At 39.2% G+C, this 23,073-nt stretch overlaps 2 protein-coding genes across 5 annotated transcripts in view; one reads left to right on the top strand and one right to left on the bottom strand.

The window, feature by feature from the left end:
- RABGAP1 (RAB GTPase activating protein 1) overlaps positions 1–10,068 on the bottom strand; it is a 149,256-nt gene extending 139,188 nt beyond the window's left edge. Inside the window, exon 1 of one of the 2 annotated variants that reach the window (XM_081067053.1) lies at positions 9,372–10,068. The gene's annotated coding sequence lies outside the window, so the exon portion shown is untranslated. The remainder of the gene's footprint in view (positions 1–9,371) is intronic. The other variant, XM_081067052.1, reaches the window with a different exon arrangement.
- An 88-nt stretch (positions 10,069–10,156) lies between these two features.
- On the top strand, positions 10,157–22,177 carry ZBTB26 (zinc finger and BTB domain containing 26). 3 transcript variants are annotated; one of them, XM_081067679.1, is made up of 2 exons: positions 10,157–10,247; positions 17,906–22,177. In XM_081067679.1, the coding sequence occupies exon 2, from the start codon at positions 17,916–17,918 to the stop codon at positions 19,239–19,241; it is 1,326 nt and encodes a 441-aa protein (XP_080923805.1). In that variant the 5' UTR covers positions 10,157–10,247; positions 17,906–17,915; the 3' UTR covers positions 19,242–22,177. The 3 variants fall into 3 exon arrangements, with proteins under 3 accessions (XP_080923805.1, XP_080923806.1, XP_080923807.1); XM_081067680.1 differs by having other exon boundaries at positions 10,166–10,243; positions 17,906–22,171; XM_081067681.1 differs by lacking the exon at positions 10,157–10,247 and adding an exon at positions 15,581–15,659.
- The last annotated feature ends 896 nt before the right edge of the window (positions 22,178–23,073 follow it).

Raw genomic sequence — 23,073 nt, 5'->3', positions numbered from 1 at the left:
GCAGGCTAAGTAGCACCTGTTGAGACTAAGGGGGGTACTGGTGCTATAGCAAGGTGTCCTCTGCTCACCTTTCACATTCGGTGCTTTTACAAAAGCAGCACTTAACAGTGTTACTCAACTCACCTAGCTAGCCTTTATTGAGGGCGCACAATGTGCCAGGGATTGTGATGGGTCTCGGCTATCCCATTTGTCTTTACCACAAACGTGAGGATACCGTTTTTCTTATTTTATAAATAAGTTCAGTCTAAATTACAGAAGTCAGTCTAGAGCAGGGGTGTCCAAACTGCGGCCCAAGGGCCAATTGCAGCCCATGATCCATTGTTAATTGGCCCACAGCAAATTCTAAAAATATATTTAGTTTACTTAAATAAACCAAGTGAGGCAATAAGTACTTCACCTTGAGTGAGTGGCCGGGCTGTTTGTGTATTTTATCGCATATGGCCCTTGGTGAAAAACGTTGAAAAAAGTTTGGACACCCCTGGTCTAGAGGTAGAACTTCTGATTCCCAAGTCCCAGAGCCACTGGCTACAACACAGCTGCCTTGAGCTTATTTGAGACACACAGAACAGGACAGAAATGAATAAGGGTGTTTCAAAGTGTTACTCCAAAATGCGGCTGGGATTTTATTTAAACGTCATTCAAAGAGATACACAGGGAACGGCAATATAATGAAGTTTAAAGTCCCTGTCCTAAATAAATTTACTATGTAGTTGGAAATAAAAAGAATTATTCAAGGTGCTACTTAAGTCTTGATATTTTATAAAATAATCCTAGAGCCTCTTCCTTACTCTTTTCTTTATTCAAATAGCATATCCTCTTTTCCTGGTGTATGAGTCATTCCCAAGGTTTTTCTGCGGATATTGCATCCAAATCAACCAGAGAAAAAGCAAAAAAGCTGTGCTCTGTTGCAGTCCTCTTTGTGATCTGTCTATTGCAGATAACCTGACTGAACGCTTGCAGGAAAACAGCTTTGCTCCTCTTCTCCTTATACACTTACATAATAATAATACACACCCATTTAAAAGTATTCAAATAATACAGTATTAGAAAGTAAAATGCCCTGAATTCCTGACACCATGACCAAACCACTTTTACTATTTCGGAGACCATGTATTCATGTATTTCTTGATTCATATGTATACTCCAAATATATATGTAAATCTTAACATAAATTTTTATAACAATCAGTGTAATATGCCTTGGAGAAAATAAGAAAATACGGATAAGCTACCATTAAAAATAAAAACATCAAAAAAATAAATAAATAAAATAAATAAATAAAAACATCACATTCCCACCAGCAATATTCTTCATTTTTTTTTTTTTTTTTTTTAAGGTCACAGCTCACAGTGGTCCAAGCAGGTTATCGAACCGACAACCTTGGTGTCATTAACACCATGTTCTAACCAACTGAGCGAACTGGCCACCCCAAGCAATATTAATACCTTAATGTATATCCTTTGTGTATCGACATATTGTTTTTCAAAATGAGATCACACAGTAATCTATTTTATTCAATGAACACCTGTTATTATCTCAGTAAATTATCCTCATCTAATTCCTAGATCATATTCACATTTGCTGTTAATCTAACAATATTTTTACAGCTGTCTTTACCAAATCAATAACATTTCAATTTCCTCAATACCTAACTATAATAAAATTTTCTGTTGAATGTGTATATATGTGTGTGTGTATGTATATGTACATACATATGTATGTATATAGTTTCAAAAAGCAGAGTACAGCATTAGGAATAGAGACAGTGGAAATGTAAGGCTGTGTGCGATGTCAGAGGGATAGTGGATGGGGGGAGGGGGGTTAACACAGTGTGAGGTAGATAAATGATAAATGTCTATTACATTCTTTTGTGCACCTGAAACTAATAAAAAAAAGAAAGCTATAAAAAAAATCACCAAACTTCTAAGTAAAGACCCAAAACGTTTCTAATATTACATATTGAAATAAATGTGAGTTGTACATACATTTTAAAAAGATTAATAAAAATAAGCAAGCCAAAAAACATTTTCTGTTGAGCTTATTTGAGACACACAGAGCAATATATTTTTGAATAGCTGGTTTTCCTGTTAGTATCAAATCCAGGGCCACACATTACATCTGGTTGTATGTCCCTAAGTATTTTTTTTTATCTAGCACTTAAAAAAATAAATTAAAAGACATTGGCTTATTGAAGAAATGAAGCCACTTTAAGCAAAAATTTTCCCACCTATGAATCTGAATGTTTGCTTCCTCAAGAGGTCAGGGTTTGTTCTTCTAAACCTGATATTTCCAACAAACTGGAATTAATATCTCAAGACTCAATGGATTAAAGTCAATCATTTTGGGCTAGCAAACATCCTAAGTGATACATTATACTGCATGTTTTAATACATAAGATACAATACCAGTGATGTGATATTGATCACTAGGTTAGTGATGACATACAGTTTTTATACGGGAGTCCATTTTTTAAATCATCTTTATATAGTCTATTTCAATGCCTACCAATGCCATATGTCCTAATATCTTAGTGAATCACAGAAAACTAATTTTGGTTTACAAATATGCTCAACTTTTTACAGCAAGTAGCTTTGAACCTTAGTATACAGGGTTACGGTGTGTAAATGGAATATGGGACTGGTCTGTGATAAACTGATGTAGTTAGCTGGAACTACAATGGGAAGGTCCCTGAATGCTAAAAATAAGGAAAATAAAGTTCAATCTATATGGTAGATTGAACCATAAAGACTACCATGGTAGTCTTTAGAGGTTTATAAGGACAGTGCCAATATCAGATTTGTTTGTTTGTTTTAGATTTTTTATCGGAGAAGGGGACTTTATTGGGGAACAGTGTGTACTTTATTGGGGAACAGTGTGTACTTCCAGGACGTTTTTCCAAGTCAAGTTGTCCTTTCAATCTTAGTTGTGGAGGGCACCGTTCAGCTCAAGCTGTTGTACTTTCAGTCTTAGTTGTGGAGGGCGCACTCAGCTCCAGGTCCAGTAGCCGTTGCTAGTTGTAGGGGGCGCAGCCCAGCATCCCTTGCGGGAGTGGAACCGGCAACCTTGTGGTTAAGAGGACGCACTCATATCAACTGAGCCATCCAGGAGCTCAGTGGCAGCTCAGTTCAAGGTGCCGTGTTCAATCTTAGTTGCACGGGGCGCTGCCCACCATCCCTTGCAGGACTCCAGGAATTGAAATGGCAACCTTGTGGTTGAGAGCCCACTGGCCATGGGGGAATCGAACCGGCAGCCTTCGAAGTTAGGAGCATGGAGCTCTAACCGCCTGAGCCATAGGGCCGGCCCAGATTTGTTTTTCAAAAGATCATTCTGGTAGGAGTACAGAAGGCAAAACGGGTACATAAAACAATTTGGAGGCTGCCTAAGAGCCGAAAGGCCTGAACAAGGGCGGAAAGAAATGAAAAAAAGGAACAGGGTTTGAAAGATATTTTAAAAAGAATTATCCTTAAGTTCACTGATTCTTTCTTCTGCCTACTCAAATCTGATGTTTTAACCCCTTTAGTGAATTCTTCATTTCAGTCATTGTACTTTTCAACTACAGAATTCATTTTGGTTCCTTTTGATAATTTCTCTTTAATGACATTGTTTTAAAGTCCTTATCTAGTAAGTCTGACATCTGAACTTTCTCAGAAATGGTTTGTTGATTTATTCTGTTCCCTTGATTGGGCCACATTTTCCTGTTTCTTTGTATGCCTTGGAATTCTTGTTGAAAAATGAACATTTGAAATTTATAACATGGTATCTCTAGAAATCAGATTCTTCTCCTTGCCTTGGGTCTGCTGTTTCTTTGGGGTGTTAAAGGGTGCTCCTGTACAAGGGATCAGGATCGGCCTGAAGTGAAAGCCTGAGGTCTTTTCCGGTTTTTTATGAGTCAGTGTCATTCCCTGGTTATACATGTTTCCTTTCTAATTTCCCCTATATAACCAGTTGCTTTCAATGTCCTAATCCTTGAATGTCTGGCACACAAATGGGAAAAAAAGAGAGAAAAAAACAGCAAAACAAACAAAACAGGCAAAGTTCCTTTAAATTCCTTGGAAACCAGTATACCTGATGAGGATTGAAACAATGGCAGCCAGCCTCTGTGCCTGTACCTCAGAACCTAAAAGCACCAATCAGCAATCAGAACACAGAACCCCAGTATTTAGAGAACAAGGTTCTTATTTCCCACCCTGGTTCTGGCAAGCACACCTGAATGTAAACACAGCTGCCTGCCACAGATTGAAAAGGTAGGAAATGGGTAGGTGCCATCACATTAAGGCTGACATTGACTGGAATTAACCTCGATTTACCAACCCATCTTTCCCCTGGAAGATCCAGTTCCAAATAGACTTCAGCGTTCCAAAACAGTTACTTCAGGTTCTGCCAGTACAACTGTTGTCTAGGTAGAGAGATGGATTCTTTGTGCTTCCTATTTGATCTGAGGAATAGAAAAAGAAAAAAGAATGTAGAAACATAAATAGAGCCTAAAGGATCTGTAAGACACTATCAAGAGAAACAACATACCTATGTGGGAGTCCCAGGAAGAGAGAAGAGAGAAACGGGAGGAAGAATAATTAAATTGTAGAAAGCAAAAGAAAGAATCTTGAAAGCAGCAAGAGAGAAGTGACTAATCACATACAAGGGATCCTCCATAAGATTATCAGCCAATTTCTCATCTTAAACCTTGGAGGCGAAAATGCAGTGGGTTGATGATATTCAAAGTGCTGAAAGAAAATAAACTGTTGGAGGGTGGGAGATGATGATATGGGGGATCAAATATATGGTGATAGAAGGAGAACTGACTCTGGGTGGTGAACACACAATGGGATTTATAGGTGATGTAATACAGAATTGTATACCTGAAATCTCTGTAATTTTACTAACAATTGTCACCCCAATAAATTTTTTAAAAATCCAAAAACTGTTGACAGAGAATTCTATATCCAGCAAAATGTCCCTCAAAAAATGAGTTAGAAATTAACACAGTCCCTAGTTTTCAAAAAAGCCAAGTGAGTTCATTACCATTGAACCTGCCCTTCAAGAAATGCTAAGGGGAATCATTGAGATTTTCATGAAAAGACACTTGACAGTAACTAGAAGCCATATGAAGAAATAAAGATCTCCGGTCAAGATTAATACATGGGGGCCGGCCCGGTGGCTCAGGCAGTTGGAGCTCTGTGCTCCTAACTCTGAACGCTACCAGTTCGATTCCCACATGGGCCAGTGGGCTCTCAACCACAAGGTTGCCGGTTCAACTCCTCGAGTCCCTAAAGGGATGGTGGGCTCTGCCCCCTACAAATAAGATTGAACACAGCACCTAGAGCTGAGCTGCCTCCCAGATGGCTCAGTTGGTTGGAGCACGGGCTCTCAACAACAAGGTTGCCAGTTTGATTCCTTGAGTCCCACAATGGATGGTGGGCAGCACCCCCTGCAACTAAGATTGAACACAGCACCTTGAGCTGTGGGCAGCGCCCCCTGCAATGAAGATTGAACAGGGCATCTTGAGCTGAGCTGCTGCTGAGCTCCCGGATGGCTCGGTTGGAGCTTGTCCTCTCAACCACAACGTTGCCAGTTCGATTCCCACAAGGGATGGTGGGTTGCACCCCTTGCAACTAGCAACTAGCAACGGCAACTGGACCTGGAGCTGAGCTGCGCCCTCCACAACTAAGACTGAAAGGACAACAACTTGACTTGGAAAAAAAAAAAAGGTCCTGGAAGTACACACTGTTCCCCAATAAAGTCCTGTTCCCCTTCCCCAATTAAAAAAAAGATTAATACATGGATAATTATAAAAGCGAGTATTACTGTAATTATGGTACGTAAGCACTTTTTATTTTCTCCATGATTTAAAAGACAAATTCATAAAATATTAACCTACATAATTGGGTACACAATGTTTAAAGATGTAATCTGTAAGATCAATAACAGGAAAAGGGGACAGTGTTGTATAGGAGAAGTTTTTGTATAGTATTGAAATTGGTATCAATTCAGTTAGATGGTTATAACTTTGGCTGTTAAATGTAATTCTCATGGCAACCACAAAGAAAATATCTATAGAGGGGCAGACCGGTGGCTCAGTTGGTTAGAGCGCGAGCTCTGGGCAACGGGGCTGCAGGTTCAATTCCCACATGGACCAGTGAGCTGTGCCCTTTGCAACTAGAATGAAGTGAATGAGCTGCCGCTCAGCTCCCAGGTGACCAGATGGCTCAGTTCGTTGGAGCGCATCCTCTCATCCACAAGGTTGCCTGTTCCAACTCCTGCAAGGGATGGTGGGCTGTGCCCCCTGCAACTAACAACAGCAACTGGACCTGCAGCTGAGCTGCGCCCTCCACACCTAAGATTGAAACGGCAACAACTTGACTTGGAAAAGTCCTGGAAGTACACACTGTTCCCCAATAAAATCCTGTTCCCCTTCCCCAATAAAATCTTTTAGAAAAAAAAGGAAAATATCTATAGAAAATATACAGAAGGAAAGGAAAGTTGAATCAAAACATTCACTACAAAAATCAAATAAACAGAAAAAAGAAGTTATAGAGGAAGTGAAGTACAAAAGCTATGAGGCCTATAGAAAACAAACAGCAAAATGGCATAAATAAGTCCTTCTTTATCAGTAATTACTTTAAATGTAAATGGCTAAAACTCTCCAATCAAGGAAGATGGGCAGAATAGATTAAAAAAAACAAGAAACATGATACAACTATATGAGGTCTAGAAGAGACACACTTTAGATCCAAAGATGTTAACAGGTTGAAAGTAAAAGGATAAAAAAAAGACATTCCATGCAAATAGTAACTGTAAGAGAGCTAGTGTGGTTATACTGAGATCATGCAAAACAGACTGTAAATGAAAAAATGAGTAAGGGAAATAGAGGAGGACATTATATATTAATGAGAGTTTCAATAAAGCAAGATTATGTAAAAATTATAAACATTTACATCCTAGTAACAGACCCTCAGAATACAATATATGAAGTAAAAATGGACAGAATTAAAGGGAAGAATAAAGAGCTCTACAATAATAGTTCAAACTTCAATAACCCTCTTCAATAATGAACAGAACAACACAGCAGAAGTAAGGAAATAGAGGACTTGAACATTACAATAAACCAATTAGACCTAACAGATATATAAAGAAAATTCTACCCAACAGCAACAGGATACACATTATTTTCCAGTTCACATGACACATTCTCTAGTACAGGCCATACATTAGGCCACAAAACAAGTCTCAATAGATTTAAAAATATAAATATCATACAAAGTACGTTCTCCAACCACAATGGGATGAAATTAGAAATCAATAACAAAAGAAAAACTGGAAAATTCACAAAAGTGTGGAAATTAAACACACAACAACAAATGGGTCACAGAACAAATCAAAATGGAAATTAGGATATACTTAGAAATTAATGAAAATGACAATACAACATACAAAAATTACAGGATGGAAGGAACGCAGTGATCAGAGAGAAATTTATAGTTGTAAATGGCTAAATTAAAAAGAACAATCTCAAAACAATACTCTAACTTTACACCATAAGAAACTAGGAAAAAAGAACAAACAAAATCCAAAGCTAGCAAAAGTAATGAAATAATACAGATTAGAGTGGAGATAAAAATAGAGAATAGAAAAACAGAAAAATCAGTTAAACCTAAGTTGTTTCTTTGAAAAGAACAACAATATCAACAAATCTTTAGCTAGACTGACAAAGAAAAATGAGAAAACATGCAAATAACTAAAATCAGAAATGAAAGTGAGAACATTACTTTTGACAATGCAGAGATAAAAAGGATTATAAAAGAATACTATGAACATGGTATGCTAAAAATTAAATAACCTAGAAAGTAATGGACAAATTCCTTGCAACACACGAATGACCTAAACTGACTGAAGAAAATCTCAATACACCTATAACAAGTAAAGAGTTTGAGTGAGTAATCAAAAACCTCCCAACAAAGAAAAGTCCTGTACCAGCTGGCTCCACCAATAGATTACATCAAACATTTAATGAAGAATTAACACCAATCCTTCTCAAACTGTTCCAAAAAATTGAAGAGGGAATGCTTCCTAACTCATCCTATGAGGCCTTCATTACCTTAATACCAAAGCCCGATAAACACATCCCAAGTAAAGAAAATTATAGGTCAATATATCTTATAAATATAGATGCAAAAATCCTCAACAACAAAAAAGCAAGTCAAATCCACAGAATATTGAAAGGATTAATTACTATGACCAAGTGGGATTTATCCCAGGAATACAAAGGTGGTTCAACATAAAATAAAACAATGTAATACATCCTATTAACAAAATGGAAGCAAAAACACATAATCATCTCAACTGATGCAGAAAAGGCATTTGATAGAATACAACCCCTTTTTATAAGATTTCTCAGAAAACTAGTTATAGAGGGCTAATTCCTCAACATAATAAAGGTATTTGTGTAAAACCCACAGCTAATAATACTCAATAGTTTAGCTTCCCCTCTAAGATCACAAACAAGTCAAGGATGCCTACTTTCATTGCTGCTATTCAACAGTGCACTGGGAGTTCTAGCCAGAGCTGTTAAAAAAAGAAAAGAAATAAAAGGCATCCAAATTAGAAAGGAAGAGGTGAAACTATCTCTGTTCAAAGACAACATGATCATTAAAATAGAAAATCCCAAAGAATCCACAAGAAAGCTACTAGAGCTAATAAACAAATCCAGCAATGTTGCGAAAGTACAAGACCAACTCACAAAAATCAGTTGTTTCTACACACTACCAATGAACCGTATGAAAAGGAAATTAAGAAAGCAATTCCAGTGACAATGGTATCAAAAAGAATTAAACACCCTGAAAACTAGAAAACCTTGATGAAAGAAATTAACAAAAACCCAAGTACATGGAAGACATTCTGTTCATGGACAGGAAGGCTTAAAAGTAAGGTTATCTACACGACCCAAAGCGATCTACAGATTCAACACCATCTCTATCAAAATTACAATGGCTTTTTTCTCCGAAATGTAAAAGCTGACCCTCAAATGCATATGGAATTTCAAAGCGCCCCAAATAGCCAAAACAATCTTGAAAAATAATAAAGTTGGAGGACTCGTACTTCAAAATTTACTAAAAAGCGACAGGAATTAAAACATTATGGTACTAGCATAAGGGCAGACATATCGTGCAAATTTAGAGAATACAGTCCAGAAATAAATCCTCACATAGTTGATTTTCAACATTGGTACCAAGACCATTCAATGGGGGAAAGGACAGTCTTTTCAACAAATAGTGCTGGGAAAACGCCATACACATGCAAAAGAATGAAGTTAGGTATAGCAGGGGTGACAGTTACTCACTTGGAATGTACTTAATGCCACTGCACTTCACACTTACCAACGATTAAAATGATAAATATTGTGTGCGTTCTATCCAAGACGAACGCCCCCTCCAGCCCAAGGAGGGAGAACCCAGTGAGCAATTGGATTGAAAAGTAGGAAAAGGATTCTAGAATATTAAAGTTTTCTGGCCGGCAGGGCTGCGTGGACAATGCGGTTCACCGATAAAAGGACCACAGGAGAGATAAGAAGCAGCAGGTCTGCCGCTGAACTTGAGATATTTAAAAGGTACGTTTACGTTGGGACAATCAATTGGAGATGTCTTCTAGGCAGTAGGCCCTGGAGCTCATAAAAGCTGTCAGGGCTGGCGAGTGAAATTTGTGGATGGCTAGCAACTCTGTAGGTAACGGAGGCCACGCGATGCAAGAGATCCCCAGGAAACACCAATATCCAAAGGCAGGAGGGGTAAACCTTCTTTTGCTTTCAGGGCCCCAAAGAGGTGAGTCCACATCCCTTGGCGGGAGGGACTCACCCAGGCTTAAGTGCGGAAGCGCCCTTCAAGCCCATGCAGGCAGCAGACCGTGGAGCCCCGGCTCCAGAGAAGCCGCTGAGAAACTAGAGCCTCAGACGTTAAGGAGCCGCAGCACATCAGGTCGCGGGAGCAGTCGCTGGCAGCCGGAGACCCGGGCAACTCCGTCTGCACCCCGCCCGCTGAGCGGAAAGCCCCTCTCGCGGCCCCTTCGCCCTCCGAGCCTTCCGATTGGCGGACAGGACTATGGGACCTGGAAGTTGTCTCTGTCCGGCGAGGGCTGCCCTTCCGGTTCCGTTGGGTCCCCCTTTGGCTCGGGTTCCCTGCCCCTCCCCCTTTCCGGAGCCCCGAGGGGCCGGAGCTCCTGGTGGTGCCGGATCCTGACGGCGGCCTTCCCCTGGGTCTGTAAGTGCGGAGGCGGCCGGAGCACCGGGCAGGGGTACAGGGTCTCTCAAGATGGAGCCCCCTTGGGGCCTTGGATTGGCCAGGACCTGCACTGGGATGGGGGCCGAGGGGCTGGCCTAGGCCTGGGGGGGGGACTTTTAAGGAGCCCTTGGCCCAGCCCACGCCGCGCCCCGCCCCTTTCCCTTCCCTAGTCTGGAGTAGGGAGCTTAAGGATGCTCCAGGGACCTCCTCCTGGGACCCCAGCCGAAGGCCCCGCAGTTGGCGTGGACGCCGGGCTCTGGCAGATTGTAGGACGAGCCAGAGCTAAGGCCCTGGCAAGGCCTCAGTGTCAGCCCGCGAGAATCTCTATGAGGTTACCCTTTTGCCGGGGTTTCCCGCAAATCTGCTACTGGCTACAGCACTTTTTATATTACTGGCGCTGTGCCAGGCACTGGGGATTCGTAAAATAGCGTTCCAATTTTCAGGGTCAAGTTTGGGAGCGAGACAGAAACAAATAAGTGCCCCTATGATATGTGTATCAGTAATATATTTATGAGCTGGCCAAGGGGCCGTTGCTGGGAAAGCTGAAGAAAGAAAGTGATGCCTGAATTATACTTCTTGGAGAGGATAAGGTGGAGAAGAGCTTTTTCAGGCAGACGGAACAGTTGCAAGTATGTTTAGGAATGACTGAGCACAACTTGTGTGAGAAGAGGAAATGGGGGCGGGGGGGGGGGCGGCTCTTGTGCATAGAAGAAATAAGAGGCTGCCAACCTAGACCGAGGTCCAGAAAGCGAAAGGTTCAACCCTGAAAGAAATGGTTAGTTTTTGAAAAGTTTTGAGCAGGAGACTGATAATGGTCAGATTTGCACCGTAGAAAGCCATGTTCTGGAGGTCAGCCTATAGAATGGGAATTTCTGTAAACTGCACTTTTTTAGCCAAAGTCTAGGTACTCGTACTGGAGCTTCTTTTGAAGGAGTAGTGAGATCAGCCTAGTGAGAGGTAATGAAGTCCTCAAATGTAGTTATAACAGTATTGTTGGAAAGAAGGCAAGTTTGCTGTAGTGAATGGTGTCAAGACGCTAATAAATTGAGTGTTGAGGGTGAAAGGTACTAAAGTTGATTCCTAGGTTTTAGGCCTTGATGGTGGCAGAACAGTGAGGCCGCTATCAGCAATAAAACAAATTTATTTGTAAATATGTTGAATTAAAGGTCTAATGGAACAGTCCAGTACAGAGTTGGAAGTGTACATCTACAGCTCAGCCTAAATGTTGTGACTAGAGCTAAATGTTTGAGTCATCAGCATAGAGGTGGAAGGAAGCCTTGGGAATGGTTGGCATCAGGAAGGGATTACTGAGAAAGAAGGGAATAATTTGGAGAGATGGTTGCATTTGTGAAGCAGAAAGAGGAATCAAAGCTAGTAGTAGTTGCTATAGTAGCAAAAACAGACGCTGGGGATAAAATATAAAAGTGCAGAGTTCCATCAACCAAGAAGAGCCAGAAATCAAGAAAAGAGAATGTTGAGAACTGTCCACTGGTAGAGTTCATGCAGAGAGTATTGAGAAAAATGGGAAAAAAATGATTGCATTTCCTTATTAAGAGATGATTAGTGACCTTTTAAAAAGCAATTTTAGTAGAGTGATGAGTTGATGATATATGAAATAACAGAAACCTCAACTGGTTTTTAAATGAGAATGAGAAAAGACCACACACGCAGAATTTCACGGAGAAAACTGACAGGCTTTATTTATTTACTTAACAAATGCTTGTAGAGTACATTTCAGGCAGTGTTCTAAGCTATTTTAAAATGAACATAATTTTTAAATGCAATTTACTTTAAAATTAATTTAATTTCCCACAGCAACTTTATGAAGTAATATTACTGTTTGACAGATGGGAAAACTGAAGCACAGAGTGGTTAAGTAACTTCCCCAAGGTCAACGCAGCTAGTAAGTGGTGGAGCAGGTTTTTCATTCTAGAAAATACAGCTCCAGAATCCATGGTTTTACACCACTGCCTTAAGCAGTGACTAAATATCGGAGTCAAAGGAGTAGAAAATATTTAAGCAAAGGTAGGCTCATTGATAAAAAAGGGAGAGGCTTGGAAGGAGAACCAGATTAAGAAGAAGGTAAGTAATGGATTTATGTTTGTAATATATTTGTTTTTTATTTATTTCCTCTGTCTTAGGTCCTCTAACTGTGCCATTTTAGGTCAGTTTTTTTCACAATTAGGTCAATTTATGTGATACTTTCATCTATCACTATCTATAATCAGGTCTCCTCTTCAACTTTAGACCATATCCAGCTAGCTAATGGGTTGTCCCCTTGATGTCGTGCCAGCTCCTCTACACATTTTAAGACCAGACCAGTGATCATTCATCTCCTCTAATATTCCCTAGCTTACGGAATGACACTCTCAAAGACATCCAGTCACTCAAACCAAATAACTTGGAGTCATCTTGACTTTTCCTTTCTTGTTCCTCACCTTAGTCATCGAGTCCATCAGTTCTTTGAAGTATCTTTCAAATCTGTTTCTTCTCTCCATTTTATTGTTGTCTCTATTCAGGCCCTCATCATTTCTGTCTTAAGGGGTTAGAATAATGGCATACTAACAGGTTTCCTTGCCTCCACATCCACTGTTCTAAGGCCATTCTCCACAGATTTTTATTTTTGACATATTGTGTTTTAGACAGTGCACGAGCTTAGTTAGACACCATGCATTTCAAGAGATAGAATAATAGCCTAGGGCAGGTAACTTGGGGTAGTTTGAGTTGAGGTTAAGTTTGGTGAAGGTTGGCTGTGAGGATGGGGATTTAGGAATTTTTAAATTAGAGAAGGTAATAAAACATTGAGAAACCAGGACAGGTTTTCTGAGGCAGTAAGACTTGAAAAAATACAGGGGGAAAAAAAATATCAAGGACTAAGCTGTGAAGGAAGTACTCACCATTACACAATTTAGTCACTCCTTGAGGAAAAGACCCGCAAAAGAATGGTGGAAAATTGAGGCCAGTAGTTAAGTAATTTGCCCACATCTGTACAACAGTTTGAAAAGAATGAACTAGATCTATATTTGTTCAACATATATTGCTCTCAAAAACAATAAATGAAAAAATGCAAAACTATATGTATAGTTTATGTATAAGAAACATAATTTTATTTTACATTTTCTGTGGCTAGGCATGTAGAAATATTTTTTAAATGGTGGGAGAGAGAGTCATGAAGGAACACACTTAGAACAAACTGTACTGGGCAAAAGGTAGTTGGGAAAGGGGACTTTCACTTTATAATGTTCAAAAATTCTCCAGGAAGGATATATTTCTGTATATATAGTACTTACAGTACTACATATATAATGAGTAAAAATAAAAGAGTGAAAACTTGGAGAATGTAGTATTACGCAAGTTACCCGGAAGAAGAAAAGGATTGAGGTTTATGGAGAGAAAGATTATAGTATATATTACAACCTCTTTGAAAATGGTGTATGATGGTAATGAAAGACAAAGATTTCCAGGTAGTGTGAGTGCTAAGTTGAAAGACTCACTAATAGAAATTGGGCAGTATTCAGATTGAATCAGTAACCTGGGGAATAGATTATAAGGGCCAGAACTATGGCAATGATAGTAAGAATAGAGAAAGGATTTGGAAATCATTCTGAGGAAAGAACCAACAGAATGTGGTGACCAAATCTCTTCTACCTGATCAGTTCTTTATTTTTTTTGGTACTAGAAGATCGGCTATGATGTAGAATTATGTGAGTGATTTTTATGAACATCATCAATAATTACTACTAACTATACTTAGAAGTTAACTGCAGTTGAGGATTCTGAAAATCATACATTTATCATTTTAATTCTGTTTAAGATGGAAAAATAACAAAGTTAAAATAGGTAAGAAAGGAAGGTAAAACAAGAATAAGGGAATAAAATGGGATCAGGAATATGACTAACACATCAATGGCTGACTATTAAAACGCCTCTAGGCTTGACACAGGTTTGGCTAAGTTGTACTTTTTCTTTTTAAACATAAACCTTTTATTGAACTAAATACACAAAAGCATATCAATCTTAAGTGTACAGCTGAATGGATACGAGGAGGGAAATCTGAATAGTTCCACAGTTAACATTATCCATAAGATAAAACTTAAGCTAGCATAGTTGTGTGACACATGGATTTTGGCATCACAAAGCTGGGCACAAGTTTGAGCTCTAACACTTAACACTTTCTACCTCTCTTAAACTGAGCAAGTTGTTTCTGTTCTCCAAGCTTGAGTTTCCTCATATGCAAGGTGGGGATGACGATAATACCTCCCTCGTAGGGATTTTAAGGATTAAGTGGGTCAGTTTAGGTAAAGCACTTAGTACTACCTGCTACATAGCAAGGCTTCAGTAAAGGTTAGCTCTCATTTCTCTAATTTTTAAATAAAATTAAGAAAGTTCATAAGAAACGATTATTTCTCTTTATCATTTTTTAATGTAAAAGAAAAATAAAGTTTAAAATTTGGTTTTATATTGTCAAAAGTATTTTAGAAATAAACCCTAGAAAGAAATTTTCCCCAGGGCACTCAAAAGACAATATGATAAAAAAAAGAGCATAATAATTACTAATTATTAAATTAGTAATAATTTCTTATGGAATATTAAAAGTCATTCTGCTGATCTTTGTTGAATGAGCTGTGTCAAAAGTAACGTTTGTCCTTGTCCTCAAATATTTACCCGTCTATTGGAAAGAGAAACTAGTGACAGGAAACAATTAAGGGATAAACTTGTGGCCTGGAAATAAGAGTTTATCAAAGAGACAATAGAATGAGCTGACACATATTATGGAAAACTTCTTACTTAAACAGAATAAATTTTCCTCACATTCTTGGACTAGAGCACACCAGTCAATGCAAGCACTTTCCTGGGATGCCTGTTTGGCTCCTCATGTTGGTTAAGTTTCTTGAGATTGATGGACAGGAAGTAAATGAAACTGTATTCCAGCTCCTCATCTTTGGAGCTTCAAGAAACGATTATCTCTGAGTATTGCGCGTGCATGTCACACTGTAGATGGAAGCTATTAATGCTCACTTCTGGGTGTGAGTGGGGAAATACTGACCTGAGGGAAGATATAGGAAAAGCTCTAAAATAGAATGCCCTTTTTGTTTGGCCACTTGAAACAATAGTCATTTTTACAATTCTGGTTATAAATTGGGACACTTCCCAGAATGAATATATTAAACTACTGTAATTGCTAAAACCGAGCAGTGATACAGTTTTGCTGCTTTCTTTACTGATATATTCCCTGTATCACCTAGACTTTTTTCCTTGTTATTTAGTGTTCACCATCTTTTTTGTGATGCATCATTGGCTTCTCTCCATCCCTCCTCTCTTATCTTTATAGCTATGGTTCATTATCTGTACATTCAGAATGCCATACAAGAGAAGAGCCTATTAATTTAGGTATGTATATTTTTGTTAAAATACCTGAGCTACGTCAGTTCTCCTTCCTAAATTTTACCTTGCTTACGATGACAGTTTCATTCAGCTGAACTAAGTTTAGAACCTTTTACACATTCCTTTTTCTCATTTTCTGTATCTAGTAAGTTACCAAGTTCTTTGAAATATCTTTTGTCGTTTTTCCTTGTTCCTTATTCCCATTTTCATTCCTTCCTAGGCTCTCATGGCCTCAGACCTGTCATGTCCTGCAGACACTGAGCTGGTCTTCCTAACAGCAATTCTTCTTTCTCACCACTGTCAAACAAATCCTATAAGTTCAATAAACGCAAACTGAGCACTGCCGTGTGTTTAGTACAATATTAGGTGGCAGGAATACATGTCAGTTTGAACTTAAGAAGGTTTAGCCAGTTATATAGCTGCAGTAAGTAGAATTTGAAGCAAAAGGAAAATGTGTTTTGTATTAGAAGATGGTTCCCAACAGCCCATTGAATAGGATGGAGATGTTTCCCTCTAATGCCATGAAGATTGCAGTTTGCAGGGGAAGGAACAAGTATTTAATAAAGTATTTTGAGTGTTCTGATAGTATTATGCTATGGGTCCGGTAGATACAACTGTTCTAGTCTAAGGGTCAGGGGAGGGCCTATCAGAGGAAATAATGGAGTCAGAATTGGCTAGGAGTAGTGTTCTAGACTAAAGAAATACCTGTGCTAAGGCTTAGAATCGGTAGAGTGCTATCATGCACCAGGCATGAGCCGTATAAGTAAGACCTGGAATCTGCCTTCAGGAGCTGGTGTTCTAGGAACCTTTATAAGTCAACGTCATCGAAGATAAAATTATAAAGATTGGGTTTCAGGGTCCAGATTTGGCCAGGAGCAGCTGTTTCTCTCATGATTATCAACTACAAAGCTGATGAATACACAAAATTCAGGGTGAATTTATTGATGCACTGAGATTGTAGAGCTATTTCTCAAGGGTAGACCTGATATACCTACAAACCTTACGTAAGACTGGTATATGGACAGAGAGGGTCAGTTTATTATTTTTACAATGTCTGGTGGACTGGAATTATCATGCTGGAATGGCTAATTTATCTTTCCCTTTAGAGAGAACCACAGGAAGCCAAGTTACCAGAAAATCATTTGGAGACTATGGAATCAGAACATAGGGACTTTCTCCAAAGGAATTGCTGTGTAAAGGGACAAATATGCAGAGTTTTGGAAAAGACACCTTCTCTGTGGTTGAATGGGTTATGCCATGTTTACCTTAATTATCATTAGGTTTACTTAATGAGTTTATACTCCAGAGGTTAGTCTTCATCCACGAGACAATGGGAAGTCACAGAAGGATTTTAGGCAGCGTTTGGATATAATCAGATGTGTGATTTTGAAAGATGAAATGTGGTGTAGAGGTTTCATTAGAGGGAACAGAACCTGGAAGCCGAGGAACATTTATGAATCAGTCCTAGTCCAGTTAATGAGTAATGATGGATAAATAGGGATAAAGAAGAAAGAACAGAATCTAGTAAGGATTAATTAGATTCTTCCTACTCAGATTCCCACCAAGTGGTTCATCTGGTTTTTCTACATCAAACGTTTTCAGTTACTTTCTATATCAAGAAATGTTTTCTGGGGAGTTTAGATTTGTCCAAAATGCACAGGATAAAGACCTGTACCTTTGACACTGTCTAAACATGATCCCTTTAGGTCTGTCACTTCCATTTTTATCATAGAAATACTTGTATGAATAAGCATTAAGAGGGTTTAACCCAGGAGGAGGGCAAACAATGTTATTGTAGTTCTTTAAAATACAAAGCAAAGAGTGTTTTGTCTTTGAAGAAACAAGTTCACAGTATCATGTGGAAAGAAAATAGCTACTTAATAATTTCTTGTTGGAATGTTTTAGTTTGTTTTTGAAACCTGATACAATTCTCATTTGAGAAGCAAAAAAAAAAAAAAAGTGTTCTTGGAGTAACTCAAGTACTGTTCTTGTATTGAGTATCTTAGAAAGCTGAATGAATGCCAGGCTATTTACACTGACACAAGTCCACTCCTTAAGTGCAATTGACCCTTGATGCTGGCAAGGAGTAATTTTTAACAGCCTTTGAAAGCTGCTTCCTCTTTCAAGGAAAATTTCATTTGGATACACACAAAAAGATATGACAACACAAAATTGGTTTTGGAAGGAAAATCCAGGTTTCTTAATTGTTTGAATTTTCTTAAATTCATCCTTTTTACATTTCTGTTCTTTAGGTCTGCCAAAATGTCTGAAAGATCAGATCTCCTTCACTTCAAGTTTGAAAATTATGGAGATTCAATGTTACAAAAAATGAACAAATTAAGAGAAGAGAATAAATTTTGTGATGTTACAGTTCTCATAGATGATATTGAGGTACAGGGGCATAAAATTGTGTTTGCTGCAGGTTCCCCCTTCTTAAGAGACCAATTTTTACTGAATGATTCCGGAGAGGTGAAAATCTCCATATTGCAGAGTTCCGAAGTGGGGAGACAATTGCTCTTATCCTGTTATAGTGGTGTGCTGGAATTCCCTGAGATGGAACTGGTAAATTACTTGACTGCTGCGAGTTTTCTACAGATGAGCCACATTGTAGAACGGTGCACACAGGCCTTGTGGAAGTTTATAAAGCCAAAACAACCAATGGATAGTAAAGAGGGATGTGAACCGCAGAGTGCTTCTCCCCAGTCCAAAGAACAGCAGGGAGATGACAGAGGCTCCCCAAAGCAGGACTCACCTTGTATTCATCCATCTGAAGACAGTATGGATATGGAGGACAGTGATATTCAGATTGTTAAGGTAGAGTCTATTGGGGATGTATCCGAGGTTAGAAGTAAAAAAGATCAGAACCAGTTTATTTCTTCTGAACCCACTGCTTTACATTCATCAGAGCCCCAGCACTCCCTGATAAATTCAACTGTGGAAAACAGAGTAAGTGAAATAGAACAAAACCACCTCCACAATTATGCCCTCTCTTACACAGGCAGTGATAACATCATCATGGCCTCCAAAGATGTCTTTGGGCCCAATATTCGAGGTGTAGACAAAGGCCTACAGTGGCATCACCAATGCCCAAAGTGTACCAGGGTGTTTCGTCACCTGGAGAACTACGCCAACCACTTAAAAATGCACAAACTCTTTATGTGTCTACTCTGCGGCAAGACTTTTACTCAGAAAGGCAACCTTCATCGACACATGCGTGTGCATGCCGGCATTAAACCTTTCCAGTGTAAGATCTGTGGGAAAACCTTTTCTCAGAAGTGTTCCTTACAGGATCATCTTAACCTTCACAGTGGAGATAAGCCCCATAAGTGTAACTATTGTGACATGGTTTTTGCACATAAGCCAGTTTTGAGGAAACACCTTAAACAGCTGCATGGCAAAAACAGCTTTGATAATGCCAATGAAAGAAATGTGCAAGACCTCACAGTGGATTTTGATTCTTTTGCATGTACCACAGTCACAGACTCGAAAGGGTGTCAGCCACAGCCTGATGCCACACAGGTGCTGGATGCAGGTAAACTGGCCCAAGCTGTCCTGAACCTAAGGAATGATAGTACTTGTGTGAATTGAGTAGGGGCTTTATGCTCACAACTAGAACGGACTGAAAACATGGCAATAGTCTGAGTCTTTTTAGGAGTGATTTTGCTAGTTTGACTTCTCCAAAGCCTCTGTGCAGGGGGTAGGGGTGAATCAAAGCACTAACAGACCAGGCAACTTACCGCTCGGAGTGGTCTTGCCTTCCTTTTGCCCTCTCCCATTTTCTGTTTTGAATTATTTATCTTGTGACATCTGTTTGCCTTTCCCAAGGAGTATTCCATTTGTCTACCTAACATTGACTTATGTTTTAGACTGACACCATTTGAGGCTTCTCAGTGAAGGTACCAACAAGTTAATAACATCACCTGCACTCCACTAATGGATGCTATGCTAAGAGAAGTGAATAACATTTTTCTTTGGCAGAACATAGGCTGAGATACAAGGTGGTATTGCTGTTGGCCTGAATATGTGATAGAACTTCTGGTTGCCTATTGATAATTCATCTATGTATGATGAATGAATGAATCTGCTTCCTTCCATTTGTACTTTTCTTGGAGCTGTCTATAAAGAAGTATTTTGGGTTGTTCTGTACTCTTTTCAACAGTATTATAGCTCGACTTCATGTTGATGAATTGTTCACGTAGACCAGAGTGCAGTCTTCTCAGCAACACCTGCAGACATTCTTAGGAATCACCATGAGCATAACCAACAAAGGATAGAAGTACAGCTGTACAACAGTATGTACATGGGAGACTTCCCCCAAAGAAGCCAAATGCTTATAATTCATGTGTCACTTATTTTTTGATGCTTTTGAAGTCAGGATGGCTCCAGGTGTACTTACAATATTCTCTCTAAAAGGGGGCTATTTGGGAGTCACTCTCTGCCCTGTTTTAGAGGTTGACCATCAGAAAGGTGTTTGGCCTCAAAGTTTTGTCCAGTGTACAAATAGTCTGAATTCTCATTTTATGTATCTGAATTTCCAAAATAGATGAAAAAAGTGGATCACAGAGGAGCAATCAGGTTTTTGCATTCAGAATTCCTATAAAGGTACAGTCTCACCTTGCCTTGTTTGGTAGATGGCTAATACAAAGTTGATCTTCCAATACAGAAAAACAAAATAACTGTTTTTCCTAAAGCACGATATATATAGTTCAGAAACAACTTGAGTCTTACTAGTTTCTGACCCATGAGGTAGATTTAGGTAATAGGAGTGTTAGAGACCTTAGAGAATCTTAAGAGATCATTTACTCCACTTCTTTTTAAATTGGGGTATCCAAAGCCCAAAGAGGTGGCCTGGCCAAGGTTGGCCAAAGTAGATAAGTAACTAAATGTGAGCTAATGTTACCTCACTATCTCTTGGCTTAAAAAGATTTAGTACATGATCAAGAATATATTAGCAAAAAGCTCACTTTGTGAATCCCTGTTGAGTTTCTGAAACAGCCTGGATTTTGCAAACAAAATATGACAAAAGGATTTATTTTTGTTAGTTGTTTTTTGGTGAGAATGAACATTCTTCCCAGGAAAGTGACTGATTTGCTGGGTGTTGGTTACGGAGGGAAAGAAAAGTAAGAATAAATGTGATAAGGATCCAAATTTGAAACAGATTTTATCTGGAAACAGTGTTGGTTTAGTTTTCACCGGGATTTTCTATTTTTAGTTTTGAGCTGAGAGTGCATGTACAGATAAACCAAAAATTAAGATTAACTTGAGCAGTCAGAGGAAATTCTTATTATAATTTGATGCATTCACATGTGAATCTGATTTGTGGTATAATTTCTTTTATTAAAAGATTTAAAATGAAGAATAAAATTGAGTGATAAGACTAATAGGTACCTTATGCCTAAAGTCACTCATTATATGATCTAATGATACTGCCTAGCATTCTGATTTTTATATGATCCAGCCAAAGAGTACCAATTCTATGCAATAGTGAGACACTAACATGTTAGCCAACATTTTCTCTGAACATAACTTCATCACAGATTTTTTCAATTTGGAGTGCTTCCTTTGCTTGCATTCATGTCCTGTTTTGTTACTGGTTTGAAGACTAAAAGGCGTAGGTTCAAATAAGATTGGTCTCTTTGGTTGGAGACTATTACTGGGTTCATTCAGTCATTCGAGAAATTTATTTACTGAGCACCAATTGTTGCCAGGCACTATGCTAGATACTGAGGATATGAAGGTGAGATTGCTGTGGTCCCTACCCTCACAGAGCTTAGTCTCATGTGGTCTTAGGAAGATAAGGTGTTGATTTTATTTTATACTAGGAATAATAAAGGAAACTGCCTTGCTTTCTTTGATCACTTAAAATCAGCATCTTCATGGTTTTGTATCAATAAAAGTTATAGTTCTCACCTTTTGTAACTGCAAACCACTGAAGTGATTTACAGCCTCCTCCATTTCTTGGCTGGAGAGGTGTCCTGTTTCTGAGACATTTTCTTAATTTTGGTGGGACTTGACTTTTCTCCTTTGTTTATACATGTTTCATAGATTGTATTGCAAAATGGTGAAGTTATTGGTATAAAATACGTTTTATAGGGGAAGATGACTTTCCAAACTAGTCATATTCTTATAAAGATTTTTAAAAACCTTAGTTATTCAGCATTTGTATTGTATGGATCCCCAGGATAACTAAAAAGGAGAGAACACTCTCTTTACCATAGTTTGTTTAAAAAAAAAAATTACTGTCACTGTTATTTATTTATTATTTAATTTTAAAGACAAACTCCAAACTGAAGTGGCTCTGAGGTAAATCAGATGTGGTTTTAATTTGTCTTAGTTTCTTTATTAGATGTATAAATGGAAGGTGACCAGTGTCATTACTTCTAAAATATTGTCCTAAACAAACAACCCAGAACATTTTATTTCAGCTGGTGAATAGCTGTTCTAAATCTGTTGTATGTTAGACATACTATGAACTACCTCTTCACTTATTATGGGGACGTTTCCTTAATAAAAGTGTGACAATTAAAGCTCTGGTATGAGTGGTTTGTTTTCTCCCCCCTGCTTTCCTTTGCAGTTGCTTGAATTTGAATACAGGAGTGCTTTCTTCATGCCTATTCAAAACACATATTAATGAAACATAGTGAGTTTAGCTGAAGAAGCAAATCTGGGTTAACCAGAAATTGTTACTAGGGTCAGTTCCTTCCATGAGAACCTGTTGACGTGGACGGTAGAACAACTGCTTTTAAGAATCGGTTCAGATATGCCTTCATTTGGCAAATACTTAAAGCCTACTAAGTGCTAGACTGGGGAAGGCAAAGATCAGTAAGGCACTGCCCTAAATACTGACGCCTAGACGAGACACACATTTCAATACAGGAATGATAATTGCAGGAATGAAGGCAGCCAAAGGGTTGACAGGCTCCCAGTTGGGAGCCAGCTCATTCGGGGCAGTTCTGGATGGCGTCAGGGATGCGATTTTGAAGGATAAATGGTAGGAGGGATTTGGCATGTGGGAGGAAACAGGCCAACCGTTTAGATGGAGGGCCTGGGTTTGCCCTGAACCGGGGGGCAGGGGGTGGTATGAGAAGGAAGCGATAGGCTGAGTGGTGAGGAGGGAGCCAGAGGTTGGGTCCGGATCCCGAAGGGGCGTTAGGATCCACACGGCAGTCTCCTTTGCCACCTCGAAGCTGTAGATGGCCCGGTAAGGAGCAGAGCCGGCACGCAATCCGGGGGGCCTCCCAGTGGTCCCGGCGCAGGGTGCTCTGATAGAGTCTGCACCCCAACTTCACACCCCGCCCGAGATTGGCAGGTGGGGGAGAAGTCACGAAGAGGAACGGCTCGCGGGCCGAAACTGAGACTGGAGAGATGGGATTTGCCGGAATTCGGGCGCCTTTTTGTCATTCCAGGACCGAGGGGACTA

Source organism: Rhinolophus hipposideros, assembly GCF_964194185.1.
Source record: "Rhinolophus hipposideros genome assembly, chromosome: 11".
In the NCBI taxonomy this organism is placed as follows: Eukaryota; Metazoa; Chordata; class Mammalia; order Chiroptera; family Rhinolophidae; genus Rhinolophus; species Rhinolophus hipposideros.
The sequence above is the reverse complement of the archived record's forward strand: the minus strand, read 5'-3'. Positions and strand labels throughout refer to the sequence as shown.